We start from the raw sequence: 10,690 nt of genomic DNA on the forward strand, positions 1-10,690 counted from the left end.
TTATGAATGCCTAAAATATGAATTATACACCGTCCGTATGCTGTGAATAAGACTAACAACAAAATAATCGAACACTAATCCGATCCATAATCAAGTCAAGTCCAATATAAATCTGGCAAAATAGATATTACACAATCGGAGCAGCTGGAATCGCAATGGTCCTGACTTGTTAAAGGCAATTAATACGAAATGGTGGGATAAGTTTTACAGCGCGCTAAACATCATTCCATTGCGGCGTAACTATACCAGCGGTAATTAAAAAGCATTTGTATCCTATTGTCATAATAAGTAAATCAGTGGTCACATCAGCACATAGAACATTTGACAAAAATCAATCATTACTCATTGTTTTAGAAGAAACTGAGTACTTTCAACCAAGACTGATTTCTAAAAAAATTTGGTAAGATATCTTTCAAGACGCATTTCCTCACATCCTTGATTCAGGAGTCTGTTACGCAGATATTTATGGTGTTCAAGGAAATCAGATTAGTTAGTACTTGCTCTAGCGTAGCGTATCAATTGTGATATTTTTAACACCATATGCGAGAGATGATAATCAGATGGGGTATGACCAGTGTTTATCAAGTTCGAGATGAATGAGAATGTTGTTACTGAAACCAGTTTTCTAGCAATATGGGGTATTATTTTAAAGGATTTTGGAAAATTCATTCATGAAAATTAGTTTTTCTTGGTTTCATGATGTAGAAAAATGAATTATGTATCAAATGATACCAAATTTGAAACTTTATGGTGGAGCAATAACGTGTAAAACCGAATTTATGCAACTTCTTATAGGAAAATTAAAAATCCCATTTCTTTGCATTTTGAGATACATTCTGATTATGAATATAGTCACAAACCATCATAAGAATCCTGAAGGCATTTAAAATTGTCATAGTATTAAAGAAAAAATGCCACTTCTACTTTACTGAAGTATAAATTTTATAGGGGTTTCGACATTGAGAGATTTATCAACTTAAGCGTTTTTTCGGTGGGGTTGGGGTACACATTTTTTCCTTTTACTCCAATCCCAAGTTTTACCACAACTTTGTTGGTATCATTAGAAAGCTGAGGAATTGAGCTACATGATGTTTCCTATATTTATACAGTTTCTTTATACGTGATGCCCTAAAAAGACGAAGACTCTTTTTTGTGTCAGTTGGGTACAAATATAGGCTTGTACTGAAAAAGAAATCGGAGAATTTCCTTTGGCGACAAATTAATTTGATAATTGGAAGTATAAATGTACCTGAAAATCATCATTAAATTTATGAGTGGGGGTGCACCGTTGACCATCCCAGTCCAGTTAAAGTTTAGTTAAATTCCAAAAATGGGAAATTGCCCCATTTTTCAATATAAATCTAAACAATAAAATAAATTTAAAAAGAAACATTCAAAGGGAGCTTACTCTAATAGAAATAAACTATTCAACTAAGTTTCAAGAAAATTGCTTGAAGCATTTTAAGGGTTCGCCAATAAGGGGAATCTCGACCTTTTTTTAAATGGGTGCAATCGCTATTGAATTAACATATGAAAACTGAGAAAATCCCCTTTTAAAGAATAATATCTAGTAACTCTTGGTTGTAAAATCACAAATTTTCAAAAATTGAAATGGAGCTTTCATTTATATAAACAATTTATTAAAGTTTCATAAAAAGTGGTGGCAGTATTTTTGTGTTACTGTGCAAAGTGTGAATGATAGACGGACAGACACGGGTATACCTTAAAACGTCCCGTCTTAAAAAGACGGCATATAAGAAATATATAAAGAAGGATTGAGCTAAGACAAAGCATATAAGAGTGACGTTAGTTTCTCCAACGTCAAGTCAAGCTGTTACAACATCATTGCAAACATTGGAACATTAAAAATATAATACTACATACGAGTGCCAGACATATTCTCAAGACTGACTTCATTCGTCAAAGAACCCTGGTCTTTCGTTACCTGCAAATAAAATTTAATAAAATACCAGTTTAATGCTTATAAAAGTATTCTATATATTACATGGCTTGTACTTTAAAGAAGTTTTAAAACGACAGTAAATTCAAGAAAACCACAGTTACACAAAAATAGTAAGGTTAAGACGAGTATATAAATCGGCAATAAAAACAACAAAATACAAAAGCTAAATGAAAAATCAATGAATACGGTTAATATTGCATTAGAGCACATTGGCTCACACTAGTGCACGGACTAGTGTCCTTTTATTTCGTAAAAGCAACTGTAGAGATGCTCAAGTCATGCATAATATACCAAACAAAAATAAAATTATTTGCAGGGCATAGCTTGATAGACTGTGGAAGTCAAGCTTTGAACAGTTGTGATTTTTTGACACAGCATTCGATAGATATAGCTCTAAATTGTGAATAAATAATGAGGAGATTCTGACAAGAATGCATTTAATCGAAGAAATGTCGTTCGATCTAATATTTGACACAGGATACGATTTTGATCAGTATCGAAGTGGCTTCTTTTTGGCTTATATTTCCTGCATAGTACCGGAGATAACACTTAAATCAAATTTAAGTATTCTTTTTAGGTGTAGATTTTAGTGGTTATATCACAAAAAAGTCCGTTCACATTTCTCAAGTTATTATACGGACATCAGGAGAATAATTGTTTCTGGCCTATTTGCCCCTCATTCTACTTTGATTTACTTTTGACACCTAGAGTCAATCCATGCATTGTGTGATATTGCATCTAGCTGTGCAATTTTTAGAGATTATTCACTTATACTTTTGAGTACTCTGGAAACTTATTATCCTGAAATCATGAAAATCTTTTGTTTTTTTTTCTTTCTCCTTTTTTTGCAATCCTTATCACTGAACACTTTAATTCCTAAACCCAATAATTAATTCCATCATTCCTGTTGTGATATGGCAATTTGTAGTGTTATTTCATTCAGATTAATACACTTGACTATTCAAGTTTTTGTCCGGAAGCCAATTGTAGATTCAGATGCAGAGAGAGTAATCAAGGAAACCAAGATTTTAACTAAAATCAAACAAATGTAGTCCAGGACAAAGACCAGACCTGGAGCACAGACACATACATTAAGGAACATAAAATAACTTAAATAAAACATACAAAATGACAAAAGCAAATGAGCAACTCGGACTCCACTAAAAACTGGGAACATGGAACATGTGTACCGGTAGGGTAAGCGTCCTCTGGTTTTTAGATACACCGACCGAGCTGCTTATAAAAGTCAAGACCAGGGTAAGCGACAGAGGAATAAAAAACACATTCAACAAATCAGTTGTCATGGTGCAGGTGGATACACCATAACGATCCATGTCGATCATAAAATTTCTGTAGTGATGATTTCAATCTTGTAGCAACATAACCCTGTTCCAGAAACCTAATTGTAAGAAGTCGTCTTGCGCGATACAAAATGTCTGCGAGGTAATGGCAAGCTATGGCATATCGTTTGAGTTGTACTATGAAAACTCCATACACAAGTGTTGAAGGAATGAAAGGAAAGTTGACAATATTGCAAAGTCATCGCGTTTGTCGTATAGTTTGGTCATTAGGTTTCCTTTACCACCAATGTCTTAGTGTAGGTCAAAATAGATATAAGGCTGACTTCACAGTATCCTGTATCTCAAGTTCTCTGGGGTAGATGGATGAATAAAATACCAGAAAATAGGATTGTTCAACGATAATGCGTCATCTATATAGCGGAAACTGAGATTAAAGAATCTAGCTTAACGATGTTCCTTCTTTTGAACTACAACAATATCTGTGGTCGTATAAAAGGAAGAAAGTGACACAGGGACAGACACGTCAAAAACGTAATTCCCTCCGAAATTTTGTTTGAGTAATTATGGACACACCATTTAAGCTTGGTACAACTCTGAATTTTGATTGGAATTAAAACAGTTGACAACAATTTGACAAGAATCGCAATTGCCTATTTTTGGCCACTTATTCCCCAATAATAAAAAGCCCAAAATCAATCTATTCATTTTTGGTGTGGCACATTGCATACATTGCATAATTTCATAAAGATCTACTGCTATACAAGTACATTCACGTTATTGTCCGGACATGGAGGCTCTACTAACGACGACTACAAGAATAAGGTTGTATTAGCTTTGTTACGGTTGTGAATATAGGTGCAAATGTAATCAAAAGCTTCGTTCGAGCGCAGTATGATAAAATCGCAGCCAGTTGAACTCTATTCAAATGAGGCAGTGTGGACACAATATTTGTTTGGATACAGAATTGAAATAAATTTCAAGTGATAACTTAAGTTTTCAGTGTTCCTCCATCTATCATTTTGTACATTGTACCTCATTATTTCAGAAACAGTTAATGATAGAGTAGGAAAACATCTTACTATATTGTTTAAAAATTAATTTAATTAGTATTCACCGCACTCACTAGTGTTGGTCCTGGGTTTGTTTCCACCCCTGACATAATCAAGAGCAAACCAATGAATAGAACGGCACCAAGTGTTCTTAGTGTTCCATAGAAATTGACAAGCACACCAACAGACAGAGTCTGGCTGAAATGAGATGCAGCGAATGTCCCGATTCTACCACGATACGTTTGAAGGTCTAAACCCATTCTGTAATATAAACATCATTCAGAATCATACAAGGTAAAATGCATACCTAGCAATAAATAAATATAAGTATTTCGTGATCAATAAATAAAACGAACTAAAAATTTTGCTAAACAAACAATGTGGAAATCTCAAAGAATATACATGTAAAGATGTAAACAAAACTCTCTATCGGGATGACTTTAAACATCAATTATTCTGAGGTATCAGTAAAACGGGTGGTTTGCTTTGTCACAAGTACATATATAGGAACATTCTGGGGGTCGTTTCGGTGTAGGTTTCTTGCATAATTAATTTGGTCATTAATTTATTCTGTCATCGATTTCTAAAACTATTTCATTCAGATAGGACAGCGACATGTTTTTATTACAAAAAAATCAAAAAAGTTTTAATCCCAATTTTGTTATGTTGCTACAAGATTGAAGTCATCACTACAGAAGTTTTATGGTCGTCATCATGAACTCGTGGATCGTTATGGTGTATCCATCAACACTATGAAAACTGATTTATTCAACGGATCATAGTTTTCCTTTCCTCGTGTGTCTACCCCGGACTTGACTTTTTATGAGCAACTCGGCGGGTGTTTCTAGAAAAGCAGAGGACGCTTACCCTACCGGTGCACCTGGTCCATGCTCCCAGTTTTTAGTGGAGTCCGAGTTGCTCATTTACTTTTGTTACTTTGTATGTATGATTTTAGTTACTTTATCTTCTTTGTTGTGTATGTCTGTTTTCCATGTCTGGTCTTTGTCCCTGGATTACATTCTTTTAATTACCGCTATAACCTTGGTTCCCTTGATTACTCTTTCAATCAATAATACTGTATTTAGTTGAGATATTGGGTCCGTTTACCTTAGTAACTTGTTCACTCAGATTCCTTTCGCCCTCGGTCCATTCGCCCTTGGCCTTGGGTACGTTCGCCCTATGTATATTTGAAGACTTAGTATGAAATGAATACAATACTGGTAATGCTTGAACAATCCAAAGGAACATCGATTGGTTGTTACATTAAGAATATTACGGGTGCCAATAGTGAGTGTTATAAGTCCCTGGCGCCAATGCATTATATAAATATTACTATTTGAAATCATTAAGATATGGTTTTAATTAAGTCAATTACATTATTGGCTGTCCGTGACGAATTGGTGTCATGTGGGTTATCAAATTTAATTCAATTACTGCAGAGCGGACAAGTCGAAATAAAGAGCTTCGCATGGCACAGCATGATATGACTGTGTGTGTGTGTGTGTGTGTGTGTGACTTTTCACCCCTTATAACTAAAAAAACGTAGGAAATATCTTACATCTGATTGAGAATTAAGGCAGAAACAGGCTCTAAAGGTTACAGACCACCAATTCAACCAATGAGCATTTGGAACGTACGCAAAAATAGTCCTACGCAGAAATTACCCCTGTTCCTCATAATGTGAAAAAAGTTCTCATCTTATTCAAAAAATTAAACAGTTTCTGAAAGGAAAAACATTTCTGTACAATTTATAGGTGCATTTTGCTTCTTGTGATGTGAAGCCTAATCTCCATAATGATTTCTATATAAACCCCTATCTTATGAAAACACTGGGATTTCCTATGCTATTTATAGACCCTTCACTTCCGGTGACCAGTACTGCACTGCAAGTCTGCTAACCCCACATGCCATTCTGAGCTAACATATGTAGAATCATGCTGATATATAGTCCTCTGCAGGTTAAAGTTAAGGCAAAGTCCAGAGAAGCCATTGAATATTGTGAAATTAGCATAGAAGCCTATGGGAAATGGAATTAGTGGTTTCTAGCCTAAACAGCCTGAATCACTCACATGGCTTTATAAGCTACATTCTATTGTTTTTGTAAAAATAGTCATGTTTTTCATACATGTAATATCTCAACGGTCATACCTAAGAAACTCATTGAATTATGTCCAATAGTTTCATAGAAAAATATTTTTAAAGTAACTAGTGATTTTGTGCAGGATTCCCCAAGAACCAATTATACCAACTGTCAGAACAATAAAAACAACAACAAATCCACCCATCTGTTCGTGGTACAATGTATGGACATCTACGGTATAATTTCAAAGATACTCATTCAATTATAGTAATTGTCCGGATGTCATAAAAAATCTGACTTTTATGGCTCCCCGTTTCTTAAACTGAACCAATCTTAGCCTTCTTATTCTGGTACGACACCTTGTACAATTTCAAAAATATTCGGAAACCAAGTAATTGTTATCAGTGTTGCACTAAGGCAGAACAAAACACTCAAAATTTAAGTTACACTGACGACAATATACTTATTTGCTCTAACTGAGTGAAAGGTCGGACGATTGTTTAAAAATGTTTTGTTTTAACTTCCCATCAACTTGTTTTTCCTGTTTTCTTATTGTTACAACTTAAACTTACTCAATGTAAGGGAAACACAAACCGACATGCCCACCCCATCTAAATCCGCCAAGGGGATAAATCTTTGGCCTAGGAGATTTCGAGCAATAAAATCCGTTGAAATGGCCTACCTTTTCCGGATCTGTTAAATCAGTGTGTTGACCGTGCAAGGACATTCAATAATTGTCATCAATGATATTACACACAATTTATAATTAAACGATATATTGTTATCAATGATATTACACACAATCTATTTTTAAACGATATATTTAGAAATCGAGATTTTCCGAAAGTTCTGAATCTTGATAACTACATTTTTTCCACTAAATTAGATAATATAATCAATCGTAAAACGTCGAAATAAAATGTTTCGCGGGGCGTAGCTTAATACAACAGGTCGAACACTGAAAGTAAAGCCATTGTCACACAATTCAAGCTTCATACAGCTCTGAAATTTGATTCCCATTAATATTTGACACACTATAATTATTCAACCAGATTTGCAGTGGCCCACGTTTGGATCTTTATTCCTCAATAAGCACAGCACCACAAAATCAATATCAACTTTTCATTGGAGCCATGGCAACTTTGTTTTGTTACAATATCAAAGAGATCAATTCACTTTCTGTCAAAGTATCAATTGTATTTCAGGAAAATGTTTATTTCTTTCCCTGATTTGATCCGAAAGAAAGAGTATCGTTTGGCTAGATCCTTTAATCTCAATTTCCGCTATATAGATGATGTGTTATCTTTAATCAATCCTAATTTCGGGGATTTGATACATCGCATCTACCCAAAAGAACTTGAGATAAAGGATACTACAGACACCGTAAGGTCAGCCTAATATCTTGACCTACACTTAGAAATCGATGGTAAAGGAAAACTATTGACCAAACTTCACGACAAATGTGATGACTTTTCATTCAGAATTGTCCACTTTCCTTTCATATGTGGCAACATCCCTTCAGCACCTGCGTACGGAGTGTTCATATCATACGTTATGCCAGAGCTTGCCGAAGCTACGCAGACTTTTTGTATCGCGCTAGAACTCTAACAAATAGGCTTCTGGAACAGGGTTATGTTGTTACAAGGATGAAGTCATCACTACAGAAGTTTTATGGTCATCATCATGAATTCGTGTATTGTTATGGTGTATCCATCTGTACCATGAAAACTGATTTATTCAACGGTTCATAGTTTTCCTTTCCTTGTCTGTCTACCCCGGACCCTACCGGTGCACCTGGTCCATGCTCTCAGTTTTTAGTGGAGTACGAGTTGCTCATTTGCTTTTCTTACTTTGTATGTATGATTTTAGTTACTTTATGTTCTTTTTTGTGTATGTCTGTTTTCCATGTCTGGTCTGTCCCTGGATTGCATTCTTTTGATTACCGCTATAACCTTGGTTCCCTTGATTACTCTTCCCCTAATTCCTTATCATTTCCAGCCGCAACACCCAAAATATACCCCAGCGATCTTTTGTGGAATTTCACCTTCGACTGCAACTTCAAAGAGATTCATTCAAAATTAATCAAGTTATTGTCCAGACATCATTAAAATGCTTGTATTTGGTCCATAATTCTAAAACAGGTTGAGTCACCCCTAAATCACAATCCAAACCGTCCGTGTATAGTACTTTTGTGGTACAATTTCAAAAAGATCCGTTCACTTAGACTTAAATTATTTTCCCGACATGAAGGTATCATTTATGGACCCTCTTCTTTGTCACTTTTTTATAAACGCTTCAAGTGATAACCCTCAAAGTAAATTCCACTCACCAGTTCGTGGTACAATGTATGGCACTCTATGGTGAATTTCTCAGAGATTCATTTTATTATAGTTGTCTGGACATCATGAAAAATGTGATTTCTGGCTCCCTTTTGGACCTTCGACTACAACGTCAGAGAGATTCATTTAAAATTAATCAAGTTATTGTCCAGACATCATTAAAATGCTTCTATTTGGTTTATTATTCCAAAACAGGTTGAGTCACACCCCAAAAAATCAATCTATGGTATGACACTTTGTATTAAAACATAGGTCAACAGATTTTCACCAAAATTACATCACTGATAGACATCATCATGCATAAGACTTTTATCCAGTGTAAGAATTTAACCTAACGGTTTTGGACATATTTGCAAAAATCTGCTGTATGACCCCTATGTCATATTTTAGTATCAGCGGCCATGTCTTTTCACCGATCAAAAAGAGCACAAAACTCCAACATGTGTAAACAGAATTTCATTAAAATTACATCACAGATATATCTCATCATGGTCAACACTTTTACCCCATTGTCAAACTTTATGTAGATATATGCAAAAAACTTATATCTGAACTTTATGTTTTTTAGTACTGGCGACCATGTTTTTTTAACAGATCAAAAATCCAAACGATGATTTTGTTCAGGATACTCAAAGAAACAATCATATTTGGTTTCATCCAAACCCATTCAATAGTTTCAAAGGGGAAGATGTTTGAAGAATTGTTAAAGACGACGACGATCACGACAATATCGACGACGGACTCCAAGTGATGGCAATAGCTCACATGTCCTATGACCAGGTGAGCTAAAAATGATTCAGTGTAAGTGGGTAATGACGAACAACGACATGTATATTTATTCTATTTTTAAAATTTTATATCATGGGTTGCATCGACATTAATCTAGTTTTTAATTAAAATTTTATTTATTTATGCATGACATTGACTCCAATATAAATGGGTTAGAGTCGCTATTACCTTTATTTTTATGGACAGGGATAGTTAGCCTGAAGTATCAAGTATAATCCTTTTATATCTTCTTTATTGTAACAGGTATTATGATCCGATATGTCTCAACAACAGTCTGTCCATGGGACGAGATGTCCCAAATTTCTTCTAAAATAAGGAAAATAAAAATATACTTCCTTTGCAAAAGTTAAAATAAGAGGAAACATCTGAATTTTAGGAGGTGGGGGCTAGGATAAAATTTTCTATTTTTTGGGGGAGGCAAGAAGCCATTTGAACGTCGAGAATTGTTGAATTTTCGACACTGATTGTTTGGTATAGCTGTATTTTATTATTGTGTATTTGTGTACAGTATATCATTGACTAACGTTCGAATATTGGCCTAAATATGATCAAAACTGCCAATACAGTACAAAATACAAAAAGTGTGCCAATAAGGGATATGACCGTCAATATACGGGATTTAGCCGTCCAATACGTGATATTGGAATTGTTAAAATCCATATTGACCTTGTATATTGGACTAGTTAGTTAATAAGGATATAATTGCGTAAGGTTTGCCATAGTGGCTGAGTTAGTAGTCCTCGGCTATCAGTTTAAGCACTTGAACTTGTCATTGTGTATGTTACTCTTTTACATTATATGTGTAGTCTGATATGTTGTCTTTACTCAGATATTCCTACTTCATTCTTGTTTGTTATTGGTCAGTTCACTTTTTGGTGGAAACTTCTTATCTGGGCAGTTGACTCTAGGTTTTGAACATGTGAAGAAGCCATTTAGATCTTGAATCTCAGCAACCTGTAAAAAAGATATAATGAATATTTTTTTAGAAAATCTATGAAAACAATGCAGCTTAAAAATTCATTTAAAATTATGTAAGTACATCTTGGATGTTAACAGTAAGAGTTCAAATATTGCTGTACTTTTTGAGATAGACAGGATTCCTACGTAGGAATGTATCAGTGTAGTTCAGCTTTATTAAAAGAAGCATTTATATGTTGTAAAAATATGTA

At 34.6% G+C, this 10,690-nt stretch overlaps 1 protein-coding gene across 4 annotated transcripts in view; it reads right to left on the bottom strand.

Moving 5' to 3' along the window:
• LOC148602055 (interferon-induced very large GTPase 1-like) overlaps nucleotides 1-10,690 on the bottom strand; it is a 32,875-nt gene that overhangs the window by 9,819 nt on the left and 12,366 nt on the right. For 2 of the 4 annotated variants that reach the window (XM_088554309.1, XM_088554310.1), the window contains exons 4-8: nucleotides 9,690-10,475; nucleotides 8,723-8,836; nucleotides 5,421-5,490; nucleotides 4,388-4,574; nucleotides 1,885-1,945 (exon numbers count right to left, since the gene is read on the bottom strand). In XM_088554309.1, the coding sequence (XP_088410435.1) occupies nucleotides 1,885-1,945; nucleotides 4,388-4,573 (247 nt within the window). In that variant the 5' untranslated portion in view covers nucleotide 4,574; nucleotides 5,421-5,490; nucleotides 8,723-8,836; nucleotides 9,690-10,475. Of the gene's footprint in view, nucleotides 1-1,884; nucleotides 1,946-4,387; nucleotides 4,575-5,420; nucleotides 5,491-7,075; nucleotides 7,193-8,722; nucleotides 8,837-9,689; nucleotides 10,476-10,690 lie in introns of those variants that run through there. The other 2 variants (XM_088554311.1, XM_088554312.1) reach the window with 2 other exon arrangements.

Source organism: Perna viridis, chromosome 12, assembly GCF_037379345.1.
Source record: "Perna viridis isolate PV_CMFRI_1.1 ecotype Kerala chromosome 12, ASM3737934v1, whole genome shotgun sequence".
Taxonomy (NCBI): domain Eukaryota; kingdom Metazoa; phylum Mollusca; class Bivalvia; order Mytilida; family Mytilidae; genus Perna; species Perna viridis.